Consider the following 21,487-nt stretch of genomic DNA (forward strand, 5'->3'; position numbering starts at 1 on the left):
CAACAATGGTGTAATGGAGCTGAAAAAATGCCGTTTGATTACAGCCATAAATTCATCATATGGATAACATGACTGGGCCACGTCTTAATCTTTGGATTCAATTGCTTTCAGTCACAGGAGTATAAAATTAAATACCTCTCTCTACAGCCTCCATTTACGAACGTTCATAAAGAACTAGGTTGGTAAAAAGAGCTCTTGAATTGGAATGCGATGCTGTGATAGGATGTCACTGTTCCAACAAGTTGGTTTGTTCAATTTCTTTTCTCCAGGATTTTGCACAATTCAGTTTTATTTTATTTATGTAGTGCCCATTCACTACAACAGTCACCTCAAGGTGCTTTCTACTGTAAGGTTAAAACACCTACAATATTAGAAAGAAACCAATCACACAATCTTCTATGAGTAAGCACTTGGCAACAGTGACAAGTGCTTCCAAGTAAGCCAGCAGACAGAGCAAAGTGCTGTGCAAGTGGTGGACTACATGTAGTGTTACTGCAAAGTGTTTAGGATCCACAGCAGCTCAGCCACAAAGAGGCAGACCACACAAAATTACCATCAGCACAGAAACTGTACACCGGGAGCTTCATGGCTGAGCAGCTCCTGTAGGTGTTATCTGTAAGGGCTCAGCAGTTTTGGCCATGTAATGTAGCATAATAGGAAAAATGTCTCATTAACATTTACATTTTTGAGTCACTTTCCAATTGTTGTTTTAGTAACTATTAGATTGCTATGGCTATGACTTAAGGGTTAGCACTCTTATTTCCTTTACTACTCTCTGTTAAAGAGGGAACTAAAAGCATCTTTCCCAGCATTTCGAGAATTAAAACAGCTCCAGTTATAGCTGCCCAACAGGTTCTTCGGCTCCAGAGGAAGCCAAAAGAGCCTGCCTGTACTCCTTGTAGTGGAGTGAAAACGAGTACTCAACCCAACCCAAAACTTTTCCAAAAATAAACATGTTAGGGAAAGTTGGTGGAGCAAACCACTGTGAGACAATGAGGTTGATCCACTTTTTTTCTTCAAAACTTAAGCGTTTTTTTCTTCCTATAGAAGCTTAAACACTATATTAAATAATTATATAGAATTACAGTAATGTGTTGAAGACAACATTGTTTTTCCTAGAAAGAGCTCTGGATGCCCCCCTTCCTTATCCCTGTTTCCACGAGGGCTCATGGACACACTGTAACCAAAGATCATCTGACTCAGTGTCCCGACAAAGAAAATTTTACTTTGAAGGAGTTTGTCCCAATAATTTATTACACTTTGACATTAGGACTTCTGGAGTACATGAGAGCTCAGTTATTAATGAAAACAAGTATTTCACACATTAAGGCCTCACCAGACCACTTTACAGCTGCTCATCGAGGCGGATAGGTAGCAAAATATGGTTGACAAATCTGAACAGTAAAGTAAATGAAGAGAAACTCTAATAGCCCAAAAATGTTTTATTAAATTCATAATCACCACTATAACGTTAAGTGAATCACTCATTCACATTAACTGCAATTTAATAATCTCTTAAATACTAGCCACGTTTAACCATATAAGAAGTTTATTTCTAAACTATTGCGAGTCCTTTGGGTGCTGAGAGTTACAGATACTGTGTCCACAATATCACCGACTAGTGAAATCAGAACTTAGGTGTGTGTCGTAGTGCTGCTGCAGGCTAACCCGAAATGGTTCACGTCTCTGGAGATGATGCACCGCACCTTTAACAACCGTTCCCCCACAAAGGGAGGTGCCCCTTGTGAGGCTGTGAGAGGTTAAAAAAATTAAAATTTAAAACTGAAAACGGTTGACCAAGGGGGCAAAAAAAATAAAATAAAATAAAAGGAAAATCAGTTTGCTTCATTCTTTGAGGCTTCGTCAAAGTTCTCCACGAGATCTGCAAGACAGAAAACCACAAAGATCACCTGATTTTGTTCTGAAAGCAGAGCACAGTGTTCGGTTAAAGAGATTCAAGAGACAACTGCTGAAAGTGACAGTGATTTACTCCTCAAGGGAACCCCCCCCCCATTATTCCTGATACCCTGAACCTTTAAACTATCTGATTAAACACACAAAATAACTGATGAACTACTATCTGTGCCCCAAGCAAGATCAAAACCAGATATAAAAAACTAAAGTGAGATTTTACAGAGAAAGAAGCTTTGTTTACTTCAAGGATAATAATTTGTATCAGTACCTGGGACATCGTCATCATCCTCTTCTGCGTTTTCCTCCTTGACTGCTTTCATTTCCATTGCTAAAAAAAATGAAAACACAAAAATGTATCAAATGTTAAGGGTCACATTACAACTTCCATAATGCTAACATCCACTGATCCCTTGGTACAAAGCGGTGCTCTGCTGGGAAATTATTGCAGACTAAATATAACCCACCATTAAAACCAAACAACAACCTCCAGGGCTGTAAAATTAAGCTAGAAGTATCATGATTAACCCTAATGTTATAGACTCTGATGTTAAAATGACTCATTTTCAGAAGAAGAAATAATAAATGATCGCTTCATCACAACTAGATAGTGACTCACTTTTGTTATTGCTTAGTTAGAGGTGTGGTAGTGCTGACTGATGTATATTACCACCCCCACCAAATGGAATTGTGGTGCCTTTTGGAACACCTTAGTACAGTTATGAGAAATATTATGTTTGTTTGCTACAGGTCATCCAGGAACTTTGTGTTTCAGTTTTATTTTACTATCATATTTCTCATATTTAGTCTGTTACACACCTAAGGGACAGCTATCAAGCTGTACTCAAGCTAACTAATGCTGATGTTTAAAAGTCAGAGTCCAAAAAGAAATGTGTCGAATTACATCAGCCATCTTTTATTTACAGTCTACGAGAGAGGCACAGAACCTGCCACGCAACTTGCAGAATGAGCTGCCAACATAATATCAGAGTAGCTGTGCTAAAAGACCACAAAACATTATCATAAGCTGCAGAACGGCCCCTAAGAAGACGTCACGGTGACATTTTCCTTTATTTCTGCTCCTGTGTTGGACTCTGCACAGATTCACAGCACAGGGTTAGCTGTGCTGTGCTTCCAAGTGAAAAAGATGGTCCTGTCTCCCATGTTTGCTTCACTGGGTTTATTTTCATCTCCATGTGCATCATCTACAAGGCCAGCCCCTGCAGACTGAATCATCTAGATGCTCAGACCGTGTGCTGGAAGCGTTCCTGCCCTTACCAACTACCAATCACTCCCTGAGTGCTCTGATTCTTTCAGACTCACAGTCACGTTACGTCTAATCCTCAGTAACTCTAAACAAAACACTGCTGGATTAATGCACAATAATGTAAGAGCAAGTGTCTTAAGCAAGTTCAGCCATGACCAGCTGCAAACGCCCAAGTCATTTAAGCTCTGCGTTTGCCAACAGGGAGACCTGAACAATAGTCTCTCCTCTCACCACAATAATTCTTGTGTGACAAAAAAAACCCTCTGTCTGACGTGACCGTGACCATTATTTGCATGACAACCTCAGAGGGCACTGTGACATTGTGACACAGAACGTGTGTTTTTGTGTGTGCATGCTCACATTGCCGTGGGAACTGCTCAGCCAGCTTGCGCAGGCTGCTGAGGCTGTCGGCTCCCAGCTGGCTCAGGATGCCGGGCAGCATCTCTGTCAGCTGTTTGGTCTCTCCGTGGCCCGTGATGGCGAAGGTGTTGGCAGACAGAGACGCCTGAACTTTGGGGTTGTTGAAGTGAATCACCGTCCCGTCATCTTTTATCATATTCACCTGAGAGAAAGAGGGAAACCGCACAGTCTGGATTAGAGCCTTTATCCTACAAGATTTTGCACTGTCAGGCTTACTAACACCAGCCCAGGTATATTAGACACTCTGGTGGGCAGAGGATTCCAAAAAAAGAAATACATCTTAATGCTCTGAGGAAATAAAGTACTACAAATATAGAAGTACAGTAGAAGACATTTCAGTTTTCAAGAATCTGTGACAAATGCATTAATGTCCTTTGAGTAGTTTTTGTTGGGCCTGTCCCAGAAACACCCACTGTACAGATTATGATATGTGACTGTATCAGGTTCCAAATTAGCAAGTGTGTGATGTGAGTCAACCAAAATAAAGACGTATGAGACTGTTGGATTTAAGACTGGTCTATGAATCATGTTTTTCCTGAGGCACTAAACACCACAGTTTGCACATTTAAACAGCCACATATAAGGTAAACAGATTTAAGCTAGGGGCTGGGTTGAGCATAATCAAACTCATCAATGGAAAACAAAATATATTATTTGATGCTTGATGCCAAAGTAACGAAAAAATATATACATCTAGCCCAAAATCACCACGTTGTACAGGCCCTCAAATAAAACCCAACAAAACTAACTGCTGTAATTATCTTAATATAAACAGTATGCTGTAAAGACAAAATGTATATTCAGTCAAAAAAAGAAAAGAAAAAAACAAACAAATGTGCATCAGGTAAGGGTCCCTTTTTTGTTTATGCTCTGATGTAACAAGGACACTTTATGGTATGCCCGTTTGCTGAAAGCTCCCTAAAAATAAACTGGAAGATGACATGACTGCATTTCACTTAGGCGCCCCCCCATCTTTCATCCCTTCGTATGCCGCATGACATAATGATAAAAAATTCAGGATCCTCAGAAAGAAACAAATCAAAATAGAACAGACACGGAGAGTAACAGTAGCATTAGTTTCCCTTTGATGGCTCACCTCTTCTATCCCTGCGATGTTGTTCACTGCCAGTTTCTTCAGAGAGCCCTGCAGCTTTTTGTCGTCAGCTGTTGCCGTTTTGTGAACAACCTTTTTCTTCCTGCGGGCCGTTCCCTGAAGGGGGAAAAAATGGATTTCATAACCGAGTGAACCAGAATGTCAAACATAGTTAAGGTCACATGCATCATCCTGTCACGGACATAAAATTACCCTCACAGAAAAAGACCTGTTTTTATTATTATAAATGAGTGGCTTATTCTTTCCATCTCAGAGTGCATTCTTCAAGATAATTACATTAATCTATAAATACTGTGGCTCAGGAGGCAGAACAGTAGTCAGGTCATTTTCAAGGTCGGTGTCTTTGGTAAAGATTTTGAACCCCAAATTTCCCCAGAAGCAGCTGCATTTACACAACCCACAATGATTGTGATTGGCTCATTCATTACAATCATTTTAAATAAAAACAAAACAAAACAGATTAACTAATAGAAAATGGAGAGCCTCTACTGGCCACTAGTACTTAGTGTCAAAATTGCAGAGCAGCGTCGGTACATCCACAAACAGCTAAAATACAGTGCTCCATTTGAAATGGAAAGTTGGAAATCTTGGAATTTTCAGCTGGAAGTTAGGCTTCCCACATGCACCAACATTGTGAGTGTAAACGGTAGGAAAACTGAAGAACCTGCCATGTGTACAACCACTGTTGTGTATTTGTCACTGGTTAGACAAGCAAACACAGAACCAAACCTTTTCATTAACATGTTGTGGCGACATGCTGTGGCGTCATGCTGCAGCAGTGGCGGCAATGACAAAAAGGACAGAAGGAAGGGCTGAAAATGCTAAGATTCTCACTGGTAGTGATCAGGATGGACAGGATTAGAAATGAGTACATCAGAAGGAGAGCTCAAGTTAGAGAGGCAAGGCTGAGATGGCTTGGATATGTGCCGAACAGGGGTAGTGTATATATTGGACAATGAATGTTGAAGATGACACTGCCAGGCTGCAGGAAGAGAGCAAAACCACAGGGAAGATTTCATGAAAGCAGTGAAGGAAGACATGCAGGGGGTTGGTATGACAGAGAAGATGCTAGGGATAGGGTGAGATTGAGGCAGGTGATCTACTATGGTGATCACTAAAGGGAGCGGCTGAAAGTAGATGACGACAATGTCTGGAACATGCTTCACTTTAAATTTAAACATCTGTCCAGTTAGGAAGACCTGAGCGGTAGGGCTGGGCGATAAATCTCATATCCCGATATAAGACATCTATCGCCCGATAACGGTATAAATCACAAAAATGTAACATTTTCTGTAAATTCTGTGAATCTCGGGCAGCTCGACTTGCGGGAAGTGTTTCCAGCTGCGCGTCATGTACCTGGAGTCGAGTGTTTTAACCGATGCATGAAACGATACATTTTTAGACATAAGTTGTAACGGCCACCGTTTTCTTTGTGAGTATTTATTACACGGCGTGCTGCGGGGAAAAGCCTGTTCTAACGTTTGAGTCTAAGGTTTATTTTTTTTAGCACCTAACAGCTCTTTTTTGCTTCTCATCCGTAAATACTCTGCATACTCTTTCACGTGATTCAGTTTATTTTGAAAAGCCTTAACAGGATCTTGAGCTTTATTGTGAAAGGTTTATGTGGAAAATAAACAAGCGGTCACGCGATGCTTTTACCGTCGTTGTTGCTAACGACAATGCATAAAAACAGGCGCTTGTCCGTCCGTAGTGTGGTTATATTAAATATAAGAGAAAGAGAGAACTTTAAGAAATTAATATAGCCACTACAGTGACCATCAAAACGATGAAAAAAATATTGCCGTAAACAGTTTATTTTGCGACACCACGAAACAAACGATAGCGTAAAATGAAACGATAGATGTTTTTATATCGTCATCCGATATATATCGTTATATTGAACATCCCTACTGAGCGGTGTACCATAAAGACAGACATAATGAGTTCCCTTATTTTACATGACTGGTGCTAAACATATAACCTAGTCCAAAGGAGATTATGCACGTTACTCAATTTCAAACTGCTGAAGAAGAAAATTTATCCCACAGAAAGAAGCCGAGCAGTACAATTAAAGCAGAATTGGTGCACTCTCAGAAATGTACCTGAATTCATTTAGAGATAAAGAAAACACATTTTGATGCTTGGTTAATTTTATACCAAGTCTGTTTTACAGTGCCAGCAATACAGCTAATAGAGCATAAGCCTATTTCAAGGCTAGTTATCAACAGGCAACAAAAATCAAAGGAAATGTTTTCACTTTGGAACAAAGGTAAACACCACGTCATCTTCATTGGTATATGGGAGACACACTGAGTAATGTGAAGATTCCATGTCACATGAGAAACAAACAGTAGCACTGAGAATGTACTAAGTGACAACATAAATGTATGAATTCACATGATTTTCTGCAGCACTGCTTTCTTTACTTATATATAACTGGATTAAGAAAGAAAGCTGCCAACCACGGTGGTGATACTGGGGGTTTTGTCAAGCTGTGTAATGTAAAGAAATCCTGTTTATGTTCAGTGTCACAGCACAGGTCACTCCACTGGACAAGTACAATTGATTTTTTTAAGTACCAAGAGAAAAGACATACCTTACTGTATGTCATGTGACCTTCCATGTGACCATATTAAGCAAAACATGGTCAGTATTGATGCACTAGTAAGCAAAATATTACACCCAAAAAAGGGAAGTTAGTCCAAAAGTTAAAAACCACACTACTCAATTGAAGCGAATCAAACTTCTGTGAACAGAAAACATAGAAAGGTGCTTAAGCCATGTGAGATATTGGTTGCCTCCTCCACCCAGTGAGCTAAACTAGTGTCCACTAACCTTTATTTTATTTTAAGGAAGAGCTTTACTCCCACCCAAATACTTAAACCAGACATTATGCATCTATATTTCAGCACCACAAATTCATTGAGATATATACACAGAAACAAGAGTCTGTTGAGGGTCACTCCAGTTTTAAAAAAAAATGTTGAGAATGTCGATGTGAGGTTAAAGTTATTTCAGAGCAAGAAAAACAAATAACGCCACCTAGTGTGTGACTGAAGGCTTCACAATAAGTGTGAACAAAGCCAGAGAGGCCACAGATGAAGGGGGGCACAGCTCTGCCCTCCCCCAAAAAGGGAATGCTGAGGTCAGGAGGAAACACCTGACCTCAGCTGAATACCATCACACCTTGAAATGAGCAGGAAAATGAACCCATGACAGATGAATCCAAAAGGTGACATCTGTTAAGTTACCATAATTAGAATAAAAGAAGAGATCCAGCAGACTCTTACCTTTCCACCTATTCGGACCTGAGCCTGAAGTTTAGCGAGCTTCTCTTGATTCATAGTGTTCTGTTTTGAAAGTAAAAAACAAAACAAAAACAAAACACACATTTAACGTGATTTTATTCCCATGCTTATCAAAGAGGGGAAAAAAACAGTTTTTGTTTTTTTCAGCTCTTAATACCACCATCTGCCTGAGGAGCGCCGCATGCTGCTGCTGAAATACAATAGTCCCAGCATGAGCTACAATAATCCCCCAAAATAACAAACTGGAAATGAGCTGACTGACAATCTAATCGTTATACTCAAACTGCTGACCATTATACACTGAATGTGATGAAGAGATATATCCGGGCTTTGTCGTTTTAAATTACATCCACGATAACTGTAGCTAGTTAGGCTGCTAACTAGTTGAGCAGCTAAGCTAATGCTAGCATCAAGCCAGAAGAAACAAGCTGAACGCACCTGCTTTGGTATCGACACCTAAATTTAAGCTCAAATCCAACGATGGAAACAAACCAGCGCAGATGTCTGCTGAGAAATACCCCCCAAATTACCTGTGGTAATGAATTTGCTGACGGTCAGTTGTACTAGTCTCGCTGTTAACCACCCAGCTTAGCTTAAACTATCGTTAAGTCAACAGCAATTACATACATTTCCTGTTGGAATTTTCACTATAAAGTTTAAATAACGCCCGTCAAACGATGTTATATAGCTTTTATCCAGGTGAAAAGGACATAAATACAAATGTTAAAAATATCTCAAGTTAAATTTAAACTTATATTAACTGACATATGTAAATATATTGTATATTTGCTATATTTCGATGTAGTTCAAACTTTTATTTTGGCACGACTTTCCGGTGTCACATCAGAATTTCGTTGTCTAGCTTCACTATGTGACAAAGCAGCGAAGAGCACGCGGTTATGTGGATGTGATGTCATATGACCCGCCCCTCCAAAAGGAAAATGAATCACCGTTGGCCAATAATAAAACGCGGACACACACGCGCGCACAAACGTGCACGCCCACAAACACAACATGATTATTACAAATATGAAATTTTTAGGGAAGTTTACATACATTCGTCACGGACATTAATGTCATGGTAATTTGGGGCTTTTCATGATTTTTTCGATTTTTTCTTTTTTCAGGTTGGTATGACTGGACAAAATCCTTTAATTAATTTAAATAAACAAGAACTGTGTGCACAAATTTGTGTTTATTTTGGATTTTCTATAACCCATACAGGGTATATATATGCACAAAATCCCATTAATGATTGGTTAAAGTTGCATCTCGACCACTGATATTTGACCAATCTTTTTGGCAGATTTGGTAAAGTTTTAATTGGTTTCCCGGCACAGATCTGGCTATTAAGCATAGTCCACAAATTATCAATAGAGGTTGAAGTTGGGGTTTTGGGAAGGCCATTTTAGAAACTTAATGTTAGCCTGCTTTAGCCATTCCTAACCCATTTTTGATTTGTATTTGGGATTATTGTCTCTTCGAACACCCAATTGTGCTCTTCCCTTCTTCATTATTCTAACCACTTTGTGCAGTGTACCAGTACCACTGGCAGCAAAAGAGTCCTAGAGTGTAATGCTACCACCACCATGCTTGACCAATGGGAAAAGTGTTCCTAGGTTTAAAAGCCTCATCATTACTACTCCAAACATACTTCTCGTCATTGTGGTCAAATAGCTCAAACTGTTCTCCAGAAGCCATTTGGTTTGTCCATGTGAATGGCTGCAAACACTAGTCGAGCCTGAAGGTGTTGATTTTGAAGCAGCACCTCTCAGACCATGGTGATGTAAAACTCACTTCACTGTGGACAGTAACACTGGCGTCCCAACAGTTTCTAATTCATGACAGGCTTGAGCCTTGGTTGTGCCCGGGTTGTTTCTGAACATCCTAACCTGTTTCCTCTGATCTAAAGGTGACAGTTTGGGTCTTCTTCCAGACCTTGGAAAAGTGGTGATACATCTGGAAACTGGTAGTTGTGTACAGGTAATTAGATTAGATTAGATTAGATTAGATTAGATTAGATGAAACTTTATTAATCCCTCGGGATTAATAAACAATTAAAATTATGATCTTGGAATCTGCAGTTGTTTCAAAATGACTCCAAGACACCTTCCCAACGGAAATCTACAATTCTACAGATCTCCTTTGAGAAATTACCAGTTGTTGTCAATTGTGATCACCAAGGAGAAGTTAACACTTTTTGGCCTTGTCAAGTTAAAAGACATTGTAGAACCTTGAGCTCTGCTTATTAAAAGATCTAATTGAGTGTATGACTATATTTTAGCCTGTGTGTAAACATTTGATCCTGTGTGGACTACAGGAAATCAAAAATAAATTGTGCAAACAACTCTCATTTCCTATGGTCATTAAAGATGTAAGTTGTACTATTATTCAACTCTGGAAAAATAACTGTTCAAATCATTAAAAGTAGATTTAAACTTCTGACTGAAGTGAACATTCAAAGGGACCATGGAAAACTAAATAATCTAGGCAAATAAACAGAAAATTGTAAATTTTACACACACACACACACACACACACACACACACACAAATGACAGCAATTTTGCATTTTTTTTCTCTCAAATAAAATTTTAGTAACAAAACTTTTGATTTTTTTTTCTTGGAAATAACTCCACCCAGTTTCTTTCTTTTATTAAAGAAAGAAAGAAAGAAAGAAGAATTGTAACATATATTTATTAAAAAACAAAACAAAACAAAACCTTTTTCCTGTGCACAGTTTTGTAAAATCCCAACTTTTCAATGGGGCTTTTATTATGAAACGCGGCTGTTATACATCCGGGTCACTTGGCTAACTATCGGTCACTGCTATTAGCTGTTCCCGTCCGCATTTTGACAAGGAAAAGCACTCAAAATGCAAACCTCTCTGCTGAACTTCGGCCTTTTCTCAGTTTTTCAGCTTTTAATCTCTTTATCGTGTTTCCAGGAGGTTGTGGAAGCCACCAGCGGGAGAGGTGAGTTTAAATCTGGAGTTAATGATTGATTTAAAGCAGGATCTTTGTGTAGCTTCATTGATGTTGTCATCAGTGGCAGAGCAGAGCAGAGCCAGATGTCTTTCACCCTGAAACCTAATATCCGTGTCCTGGTTTACTAAGCAGGTGTATGCATGTGTTTCTGTCGGGCAGACATAATTTGTAGTTTTTCTGGTCAGCTTAGCCGAGTTGTTTTATAGCTTTAAGTCCTCTACAGACCTGAATTTTCCTTTTAGTTTAACGATTTCTTTATTACTACTGTATTAACTTATAATTATACTCACTCAAATTAAAATGTTTTTCGCTAAGAACACAGGAAGATGAGATATATGCTTAAATAAAATATACCTACATGAATGTAGATGCATTTTGATTGGAAAAAAAGTTGTACAATATGAATGTAAATAGTAGTGGGCGTTAAAAGAAACAAGCTAGTGAATGCGATTAAAGTTTAGTACTGAAACAAATGATTAATCCGTTGATTGCAATCTTAATTATTCAGAAGTACCCGAAAAGAGTAGAAAATAAAAAGGATGTTAAATAAAATGTTTTTTTTGTCTTATTATCAAACAGCTTTTTCTTCTTGCAGATTTTGCCGGTTTATTTCTGATAAATTCGCCACATTTTAATTCTCTGTTTTCCCATTTTTTTCTTACATTTTTTCCTCATAAATTTTCCAGATTTTAATTTTAATAGTTTTTTCTTTAGTAAATTTTCCACTTTATTTTTGTTTATCTAAAATGTATTTCATGCTTATTCATAGTACTACTAGTAATAAACTACTACTACCTTTATTACTGGTGAAGTAGCTGTATAAAGTACCTTGTTTCAGCCCTGTTTGCTATAGCACTATCTAGCCAGCGACTTTTATATGACTAATATCAAATAACTTGCCATTCAGTTGTATTTGCCAGAGTTTCCTCATACCTCTATCTATTGATTGAGTATTTAGGGCGAACACACCCTGGTGTGCAACACAATACCAGATACACAGTGTGGGTGTGCTCATTGATTGTCTCTGCCTGCAGGATTCGGTGATCACATCCACTGGAGGACGCTGGAAGATGCCAAGAATGAAGCTGAAGCCAGGTGAGCTAAAATATTACAAACACTTCCTGAAATGCTGCCAAAGAGCCTTTTGTGCAAAGATTAGCCCGAGGCAGCTGTTAAAACCCCCCACGCATATATCTATTTTTGTCCTGGTTAGAGGAGCAGATTGACAAGTTGTCAACGAGCGGGTGTAGTGTTTCATGTGTGGCAATTTCAGGCTTTAAAAACATGGAGCAGTGTGAGGAGTTTTCAGTTTGGAACAGCATGAGTTTAATTTTGGTTTTGATGCACTTTTAAATGTGTTTAAATTAACAGCGGGCTGCCGATCATGGTCATCATCCACAAGAGCTGGTGTGGAGCCTGCAAAGGTAAAATAATGTTCCACCGAAAAGTCTCTTCTATAACGTAAAAATACGCCACATTAGGTGTAATTAAAATCATGGTGAACGTTTTTGAATTTAGTCGATTGACATTACTTTGAAGAGACAATCAAAGACAGACATGTAGCATATTTCCTGCTTAAAAATTATTTTATTTTTTTTACAGAAAACATTTAAACATAAAAGGGTTAAAATTTAGACAAGTTGTCTGAGTCATAAAGACATCAAATACTGTACACGTGAAGCTTTTATGATCAGTAAATTTATGTACACGTAATAATAGTAGGTTCACTGTGTTGAACAACCAGGACAAGGTGTTGAAATTACGCTTACACCTCTTAAGATACCACATTTTTTTTGTAAGTGACTGGTTCACTAAGTGTTAAAATGTGGACATTTGAGAATTTAGTATGTTAAACTTTAGATGTGTGGCTCATGAACAAGAATAAACATGTTGTGTTGTCTGTGAGAACAGGCTGTTGTATGGATACTTTAAAACGCCCCTAAAGCGCTGCTTTTTTAGTGCAGGGCATGTTACCAGTGGTTTAGCAGCCTGCCAGAAAGCTCCTGAAAACCTGTAAGGTAGCAATGCACAGATGCTTAAACACCTGAAGCTGTACAGATGCTGCTGAGCCTTTTTAAAACAGCAGTGATGTTAGTCGCTTATGTCAGGTGTTTGTGTATGTGGACTCCCAGGTATTTAAATCTGTGCATCCGCTCAAACCCTGGGGTCTGTTTATGATGAGCAGCCAATCAGAAGAAAGTCGCCTTAAAGGTAGATGAGCTAAACCAGCTTCTTTCAGACAGAAGATGAACTAAGGAGCTAAACAAGGATGATTCTGAGTCATGCAAGGCCCCTCTTGTAAAGTCCAAGAATGACAAAAGTTGGAGACGAAATCTATCTACAATGCTTGAAATTGAGTTTTATATTTGTTTAATTAACTTAGGATATTGCTTAGCAATTTAAATGTTACAGAAAATATATTCATGGAAAAATATTTCTGTTGAAAGCAGAATCAACTGTTTTTATCAGCTTTTTAAAACGATCCAAATCGCAGCTACAGTGTTGTTGTTAATCAGGAAGCCTGTCTTTGGATCTCAGCCAGATGTGTAATGTGGAAAATTGGGACAAACAAAGCAATCGGGAAATGACAAAAACCGGAAGGGATGTTGGAAAAAGTGACTATTTTCAGTAACAAGTGAAATGTAACATGAGAATTCAGCAGATCTGAAAATTTGCGTTTTATTTTTGGACTTAACGAAATGTCTTAATTCTAAAACTAAAGAACAACAGAGGCTTTTAATTATTTAAGCTTCTTCACCGTAAATATAAAAGCTCTGGTTGGTTTGCATTTGATTGTGGTGTAAAATAACCTCTTTATTATGTTGTTGTTTTTATAATCAGCACTGAAGCCCAAGTTTGCTGAATCCAAGGAGATCTCTGAACTGGCACACAACTTTGTAATGGTGAACCTGGAGGTGAGGATATATTGAAAGCACCTTAAAGCAGCTGCTTCTTATATTTTCTGTTTATTTCAGTGTATTGATGTAAAACTATCAAGTTTTTGTTCCCTTTTATTTCTTGTTTTATCGTCATGCTACAAGTCAGAATTGACACATTGGCTGTTTTTGGATTTGTTTCCACTAATCTCTCATTTTAACAGGATGAAGAGGAGCCAAAGGATGAGGCCTTCAGCCCAGATGGGGGATACATTCCTCGGATTCTTTTCCTTGGTAGGAAGGCGGGGGCGTAATCAGCCTTGATGTAAACATCTTTGAGGAGTGACTCCTTGTGCAGTTAGTGGTAATAGTAATAGTTTTCTGGTCCAGGTTACATTATATTATCAGAAAACAGAAAGTTTTTAGAACTAAAGACAAAGTTAGTATTGTTATAAATAATACAACGAAAAGTTTCTAAACAATATTATCATACAAGTCTCATCCACTTCTCTTTGGGAAATGTTTAAACAAGACCTAATGGGCAGGTTGAACTTCCTGCAGCTCTACACATAAACTCAAAAGTTTATGAATGAATTGTGTCTGTACCTTTTATGCACTTATTTGCCCTAAAAAGAATAATTTGGCCAGACATTCCTTCCGAGAAAATATATCAGATCTGAACCAGAGGTTGCCATGACCCTGTTGTAGGTCAGACAGGCTGTAAAAGGTGTGGAAGCTTGTTTCAGCCACTGAAAAAATTTTTTTGCTATCCATAAGTCAAAATTTATATGGAGAGAAATTTGCCTCAAAAGTGTTACAAATGGGTAGGAAGCGTGAACTAAAATTTACAAACGTGAGCAACTTTTGAGGACTCACAAATGCACACTCCAATCCACGTAAACTGTTTTAAAAATGCGTATATCCAAAGAATCCAAAGGCTAAAAGTACAGGCAACATCCCTTGCTTACTTGCTGGGGCGACAGTGGCTCAAGAGTTGGCAGTTCGTCTTGTAATTGGAAGGTTGCCGGTTCGAGCCCCAAGGTCATTGTGTCCTTGGGCAAGACACTTCACCCGTTGCCTACTGGTGGTGGTCAGTGTCCGGCAGCCTCGCCTCTGCCAGTGCGCCCCAGGGCAGCTGTGGCTACAATGTAGCTTGCCATCACCAGTGTGTGTGAATGTGTGTATGAATGGGTGGATGACTGAATGTAGTGTAAAGCGCTTTGGGGTCCTTAGGGACTAAGTAAAGCGCTATACAAATACAGGCCATTTACCATTTTTACTTATAAAGCCTTAAATGCGTGTGCACAATTGCCTGATACGCACAGATCGTGTCCCAGGCCCACCTGGGATTTTTCACACTGAAAGCTTTGCACAGATCCACAGACGTAAGTTGCGTTCTTTCTCAGTGTAAAACTGGGACATCTTAGTTTTATGCTTGTGGATCATAAGGTATGCATTTGTAACACTTTTAACCTCCTAGGACCTGGCGTCCACATATGTGGACATCACATTTTGGGTTATTTAGACCAAAATACTCAATTTTGCTCTTCAAGGGCCTGATATCCACTTACGAGGACATTATACTGCTACTGTTCTATCAAAATTTTAAACGAATATCCTCATATGTGGCTCTGATTTTTCATAAAAACAAAAATAAGGTAAAAAAAAAAAAATCTGGTAATTCTTTGTTTTTACATTTATTGGGCCCCAATCAGCCCAAATATCAAAGAGAAATTAAAATTGCATGCCGTGGAGGAGTTCGGGTCTTAGGAGGTTAAAGCAAATGTCTCTCCATAAATTTCAAGTTATCAACTTAAAGTGTCAATTTAACTCAAATTTCAAGTTATGTTTTGAACTTTCAGTTATTTTCTTAGTAATTACATCAAAAATTTGACATAATGATGGGAAATTTTGACTTATGGATGGCAAAAAATGTCTTTTTCCCTTTTAGTGTTCCTTGATCATCAAAATGTTGAAAGCCGGTGATTTAGACAGCCAGCAGTCTTTATTAGTTTATCCTGCACGCACAGACACACGTTATACTAAGAAAAAGCTGTGCGCTGTGCTGGGAACTGCCCAGCATGGCAGGTCTCAGCATGCTGCTACATCAAAGGAGAAGCTGATTAACAGATGTATGGCTACAACAGCTGTGCTGCTCAATATCACTGCTCTTTGAGCTACCCGGCCCAGCCCTACACCACACCGCACCACCACCCAGACTTTTCTAATAAAACCCACCTCTTCATAAATAAACATCAGAATATCATATGAGGAATTATTCGTCAAGAACATCTTAGATTAAATGAAAAACACAGTTTTTGTTTTATCTGTTTCAACTATTTTTTTTTCTCCCCTCTTTATTTCCTTCACAGATCCGCTCGGCCATGTCCATCCTGAAATCAACAACAAAAACGGGAACCCCAACTACAAGTACTTTTACAGCAATGCAGAACACGGTAACAGTCCAGATGATCATTTCTCTGTTGGTGGGATATTAAATTCACTTCACAGCCAATTTAAGGTCGCTTTATATTATAAGATCCTACAAACTGTCCTCTATGAGCAAACACTTGGTGGTGGGGAGGAAGAACTCCCCTTTAAAAGGAAGAGCAGGCTCAGGGAGAAGACGCCCTGGTTGGTTTGGAGCTGAGGGGTAGAAAAGAGAGAAAACAGGACAAAAAACAAATTTCAGAAGAGGAGAGATGAGATTTACTGTACTGCAGACTACACTGAACACGTTTTTAGGTACACCTGTTTAACTGCTTGCTAACACAGATCTCTAATCAGCCAATCACATAGCAGTAAGCGAAACCATTTAAGCATACGGACAACCTACTGAGGTTCCAACTGAGCATCAGAATGAGGTGAAAAGGTGATTTCGTTTACTTCGAAGGTGGCAGGTCGTTGGTACCAGACTGCTCAGGATATATTTAAAAAACTGGAGACCAAACCGGGTGAAATTCCTGTTATTTAGGAACAGGAAACTGATGCTACAGTTTGCATGCCCTTACCAAAATCTGACAACAGAAGACTGGAAAAACGTTGCCTGGTCAGATGAGTCTCGATTACACAACACTGCCATGGTCTGGTCAGAATTTGGCATAAACAACAAGAAAGCATGGATGTATCCTGTATTGCAGGGGTGTCAAACATAAGGCCCAGGGGCCAGAATCAGCCTGGCAAAGACTCCAATATGAACCCAACAAGGTGGCTTTGGAAAATGTGAAGTAGGGTATAAATTTTATGATGTTTAACTGTATTTGTGTAAGTTTTACAGCTTGTCCTGCTGATTAAAAACCTCCCCCATGGTTACCAAAGTAACTGAGTAATACGTAAGAAATTAATCAGCAGCTAGTTTTTCTCATATTAAGACATCTCAGGGAATAAATGTGTAGTTGGACCTCTTCACGCCGACAGAAAGAGAGTTGCACTGTTCAGCCCACTTAAGATTAAACCATCATGTGATGTAAAATCACCTGAAATATGATCTCTTCCTTTAAAAAAGGAGTTCTTCTTCCCTACTGTCACCATGTAGTTAGGTATACATCACTGGATCATTAAGGATCTTTCTATAATATTGTAGGGTTTTTACCTTCATCTTAAAGCACCTTAAGACGACTGTGGTTGTGCCTTGTTGCTGTACAAATACAACAAAACTTCAGATATATCTTCCAAACTTTCAGCAGTTCATGTTTATTTATTTCTGCCTTTCTTTCCTCTCTGCTACTCAGTTATATCCGGTATGAAGGAGGCTCAGGACAAGCTGACAGGGGACGCCTTCAACCAAGGTCACACTGGAGATGAGCTGTGAGGAGGCTACGACGGGCTTCAGGCTGAAAGGGCTAAACTTCCTCTACCTGAGCCTGTGCTTTCAAGTTCCTCCAAACCACCCCTTAGGATATTTATCCCTTTTCACACAGTGGGGTTTGTCTCACTGACTGAAGCCAACCATTATAGGAATCGGTGCTTTAGTATTTCTCTCTGTCCTTTACTACTCCTCCTAATGTAATTAAATGCCATATACTGTACTTACTGTCTGTAGAGGATACAACCAACTCAAATTAGCCACGTTTACTGCCTTCTGTTGTCAGTTAGTTAGAAACATCACACCTTTGAAAAGCCAAGACTTTAGGAAGATGCTCCGTCTGCCATAGACAAGTTTCGTTTCTCAAACACACAAAGAGACCTTTAAAGTTTTCACCCAGGAGTATTGAAGCTATACTTTTCACCTTAGTTCTGATTAAGTATTTAAACGCCTCCAGTGATGTGCTTCCAGAGATCCTCTACAGTAGGTGTATCTTATCTGTCTGTGAAACTTTTCACCATGCACGACATGGGCTTTGAACTTCTGATTTATTACTGATTTATTCCCGCCAGTTTGTGTGTACTTACTCATCCAAACCATAGACAGTATGGAAGATGGCTGGAGCTACCATGATGCCACGCTCTGGTTAGTGAAGTCTTGTTCTAAAGCCTTGATGAGCTTATTCGCTGTCACCTTCTTTTGGGTTTTGAAACCATCAGCTCATCAGGAAGCGTTTAAAAAGTCAGGGGAGAGGGTCTTTTCCACATAGACTTCTATAGGACCTGAGGTCTTTTTGCAACCACTCGAGTCGCCCCCTGAAGATCATTAGAAAGAAAGCAGTTTTGAGGTACTTTGTGCTTCTGGCGTCACTTTTCAGACACTGAAACTGCCTCCACCTTTTATACCGTCTATGATCTATATCTATATTACAGTTTTTGTTTTTCCTGTTTTGCTGCTTGTAAAGTGACACCCCTCTTCATTTTTTATGGGCCTCATTAAACTCTTGAATTAAGGGAAGGGATCATTTGTGAAGTGTCTTGATGTATTTTATACATGAACACGGCCAAGTGTGCAAATAAAGTTTGTTTGGTTGAACGCTTTGACTTATTTCACTCTGAGCCTCACAAGGCTTTATTATTGTATTAAGTAAAACTGGAACTAGTCTCATAGCAGGACAGGAATCAGCTGGAGCACCTTTGGGTGGAGTTTGCATGCTCTCCCTGTGGTTTCCTACCACAATCCAAATACATGCAAGTTAGATTAATTGATTATAAATTGGTGTAGGTGAATGGGAGCAGGAATAGCCTAGCGACTTGGTAGGCTGTACTCCTCTTTGATAGGCTTCGGCCTCCTGGTTTAAAAAAAAAAAGAAAAAAAAAAAGGATAAACTAAACTAGGTGTGACTAAATAATCTTAAAACTAACCCACACAAATTTTTGAATGTGGAAAACTAAAATAAAATATAAAAAAAAGAGAAATGTCCTTAAAGTTTTAGCCTTTTTCAGTTTGATAACATTTGTCCACACAACCTGTGTGACGAAGCATAATATTCAGATTTTACCCAAATCCTACCCCTGAGAAACACCCTGTAAATTTAAACTAATACGACTAAAACTGAAACTAAACTAAAAAACTACAAAATACAAATAAGCCTTTTCAAACATTACCAGCTACAATGAACTGCAAATATTCAGACGAAGATGCACAACTAAGTCTGGAGCCAGATGCATTCATGACACAGCAGTCACATTAACAGTAAAAATTTTATTGTCTATGCAACAAAAGTGATCCCTTATAGTTAACATCAGAATATGACGGTAATCAGTCTGTATTTAAATTCACTTTGACAGCCGGTGCAGTTACATTAATACAAGTGCATTTATTTAAGACCGCGGACTGAAGTTGATCTGGACGTGGCCTTCATGTCGAGCCACATCTTTGAAAGTCTTACAGCATCTGATTTTTCTATTATAAAATAAATTACAGGGGGAAAGAAACGCTGAACAGACCTAACAGAAGACGAGAAAAAGAGAAATATGAGGAATGTGTGTCGTCATCAAAAGGCGTTCCAAGTAAAAAGTCCTCTCTGTATTGCTCGAGATGTGTCGTAAGGGCAACTTCTATCATTTAAACGATTTAACAGGTTTCTGGAGAGAGAGAGGAGTATTGCTACAATCACTATGACTGATAATTACACAATGCTGCTGCTGTAAAAATCAGCAGCATCTCCACATATAAAAATAAGCCTATAAAAAGCTGTGCAATACATCTGAACATTCAAAAATCACACAGCTACTATAAAACATGATCAAACTCTAAAATTTAAGGTTGTGCATGTACCATTTAACAGACCCCTGCAGGACGACACTTAAATGCATCGTGAGCTTCAAACTGCAGCTGTTCTGTCGCTGCGGTTTACACAACATCTGGAATGTCAGCAGGCCGGAGGTGGGTCCACTTCTTTTGTGTAATTGTTACACAATTACACAAAAGAAGTGCTGATGCGCTAAACCTGACTTTTAAAGACGCCTTGGCAGAGAGCAAAGCTACACCTAAGAACGAAGAGAGGGCGGGACACTGCATCCACCCCCCTCCTTGTGGAATATGCGACGAGGGAGGAGGCAGCTGCAAATTTAAAGTCTTCCATCCCTGGCGTCTCCTATGGCGCCCCAGACATCAAAGACGAACTCGTCGGGAAAGGCGAAGTCTCCGAGGGTCTCGTCTAACGCCATGGCGAATTCATCCGGGTTCTTCTTGTCGCGTCCGACCTCGACCATCGTAGCAGCTGGAGAGAGAGGAGGAGATAAATGAGCGTCGAGACTGAGAACCCTCTACGAGAGCTCTTAAGAAGATGAATTCTGGCATTACGCAAACTGGAAATATTTTATTTCCTTTTTTAAATTAAATCCATCTATTGCATTTAAGGCCTTTACACACCGAACATGTAAAATTTGTGCAAATATTTATGCTGATGCTCTGTAATTATTATTCGGCTTCCCTAGATGTGTTCCCAACTCTGCCATCAAGAGTTCAAACTGCCTGACTGACATCTTGAAAGAGAATTGGTTGAACCCCAAATCTCCGATTATCAATTTTCTTGTTTAGAAACATCAACAGCAGCTCATCATTCAGGGGAAATATATTTCTTAGCATGTTCTTAAAAATCTGGTACCGGGAAGTGTTGTAAATAAGAGTCCAGGAGTTTATAAATAAGAGAGTGAGAAGATTTTCCAGCACTTTCTGAATCTGGGACAGCATCTTACTGTGTGATTTGGTGGCTCAGCATTCCCTATGCATTCTACTATCTGCTAATAAAATGTCGCCTCGGATCAAAACCAATGTTTAAATCCCACATTCCTGCTTCTTCAGCCTCAGCCGGCGAACAAGCACAATAAATTTCTTTGTTTTGTTGTTTGTTTGTTTTTTGTCTCTGGGGTTTGTGTGTCATGCAGTAACTGTCAGAGTGGACACACAGTGAAACCTGAGTACTTCAGCCACAGCTGGATATTAATTTTAACTTTTTGTTTGTTTGTTTTAAATATTAATACTTTAGAACAAGTCTAATTTTCTTGCTGATGTTTTTAAGTGAAACGGATGTTTTTTTTGGTATGTCTTCTTTAAATTGTCCTTTGCACTACACTCTTGGAAATACAAAACCTTCATCAGCTGATCAGATTGAGGCCTGTAATCCCAAAGGAACTACAGGTATGATGGAATTTCACAGCTTCCTGCTATAATCTTGCAGAATATGAGGACCTTAGACTGATGAACTGATAAAGACCCAGGGCGAACAGTGGGTG

At 39.1% G+C, this 21,487-nt stretch overlaps 3 protein-coding genes across 4 annotated transcripts in view; 1 reads left to right on the forward strand and 2 right to left on the reverse strand.

Moving 5' to 3' along the window:
* Positions 1-1,233: 1,233 nt before the first annotated feature.
* On the reverse strand, positions 1,234-8,637 carry LOC146367959 (transcription factor BTF3 homolog 4-like). Of its 2 annotated transcripts, none has more exons than XM_084912917.1 (6): positions 8,551-8,637; positions 8,003-8,062; positions 4,695-4,808; positions 3,539-3,740; positions 2,183-2,242; positions 1,234-1,882 (listed from the first exon to the last, which is right to left on the reverse strand). In XM_084912917.1, exons 2-6 carry the CDS (start codon positions 8,054-8,056, stop codon positions 1,836-1,838), a joined length of 477 nt encoding a protein of 158 aa, XP_084769043.1. In that variant the 5' UTR covers positions 8,057-8,062; positions 8,551-8,637; the 3' UTR covers positions 1,234-1,835. The 2 variants fall into 2 exon arrangements, with proteins under 2 accessions (XP_084769043.1, XP_084769042.1); XM_084912916.1 differs by having other exon boundaries at positions 8,459-8,634.
* A 2,172-nt stretch (positions 8,638-10,809) lies between these two features.
* txndc12 (thioredoxin domain containing 12 (endoplasmic reticulum)) lies at positions 10,810-18,782 on the forward strand. The gene is made up of 7 exons (XM_084911905.1): positions 10,810-10,994; positions 12,041-12,101; positions 12,378-12,430; positions 13,848-13,921; positions 14,107-14,176; positions 16,255-16,338; positions 17,614-18,782. Exons 1-7 carry the CDS (start codon positions 10,895-10,897, stop codon positions 17,691-17,693), a joined length of 522 nt encoding a protein of 173 aa, XP_084768031.1. The 5' UTR covers positions 10,810-10,894; the 3' UTR covers positions 17,694-18,782.
* Positions 18,783-19,436: 654 nt separating this feature from the next.
* gipc2 (GIPC PDZ domain containing family, member 2) overlaps positions 19,437-21,487 on the reverse strand; it is a 30,916-nt gene continuing 28,865 nt past the window's right edge. Inside the window, exon 6 of the mRNA XM_084911904.1 lies at positions 19,437-20,472. Within this exon, the coding sequence (XP_084768030.1) occupies positions 20,321-20,472 (152 nt within the window). The 3' untranslated portion in view covers positions 19,437-20,320. The remainder of the gene's footprint in view (positions 20,473-21,487) is intronic.

Source organism: Perissodus microlepis, chromosome 18, assembly GCF_051167445.1.
Source record: "Perissodus microlepis isolate ML-2025 ecotype Zambia chromosome 18, ASM5116744v1, whole genome shotgun sequence".
NCBI classification, from domain to species: domain Eukaryota; kingdom Metazoa; phylum Chordata; class Actinopteri; order Cichliformes; family Cichlidae; genus Perissodus; species Perissodus microlepis.

Excerpts from the sequence above, each read along its gene's own strand:
- LOC146367959 (XM_084912917.1), bottom strand. The coding sequence starts at position 8,056 with ATGAATCAAGAGAAGCTCGCTAAACTTCAGGCTCAGGTCCGAATAGGT. Across the intron at positions 4,809-8,002 it reads AGGTCCGAATAGGTGGAAAG|GGAACGGCCCGCAGGAAGAA; the intron begins GTAAGAGTCTGC and ends TTCCCCCTTCAG. Across the intron at positions 3,741-4,694 it reads ACATCGCAGGGATAGAAGAG|GTGAATATGATAAAAGATGA; the intron begins GTGAGCCATCAA and ends TCTTTCTCTCAG.
- txndc12 (XM_084911905.1), top strand. The coding sequence starts at position 10,895 with ATGCAAACCTCTCTGCTGAACTTCGGCCTTTTCTCAGTTTTTCAGCTT. Across the intron at positions 12,431-13,847 it reads CTGGTGTGGAGCCTGCAAAG|CACTGAAGCCCAAGTTTGCT; the intron begins GTAAAATAATGT and ends TTTTATAATCAG. Across the intron at positions 16,339-17,613 it reads TTACAGCAATGCAGAACACG|TTATATCCGGTATGAAGGAG; the intron begins GTAACAGTCCAG and ends TCTGCTACTCAG.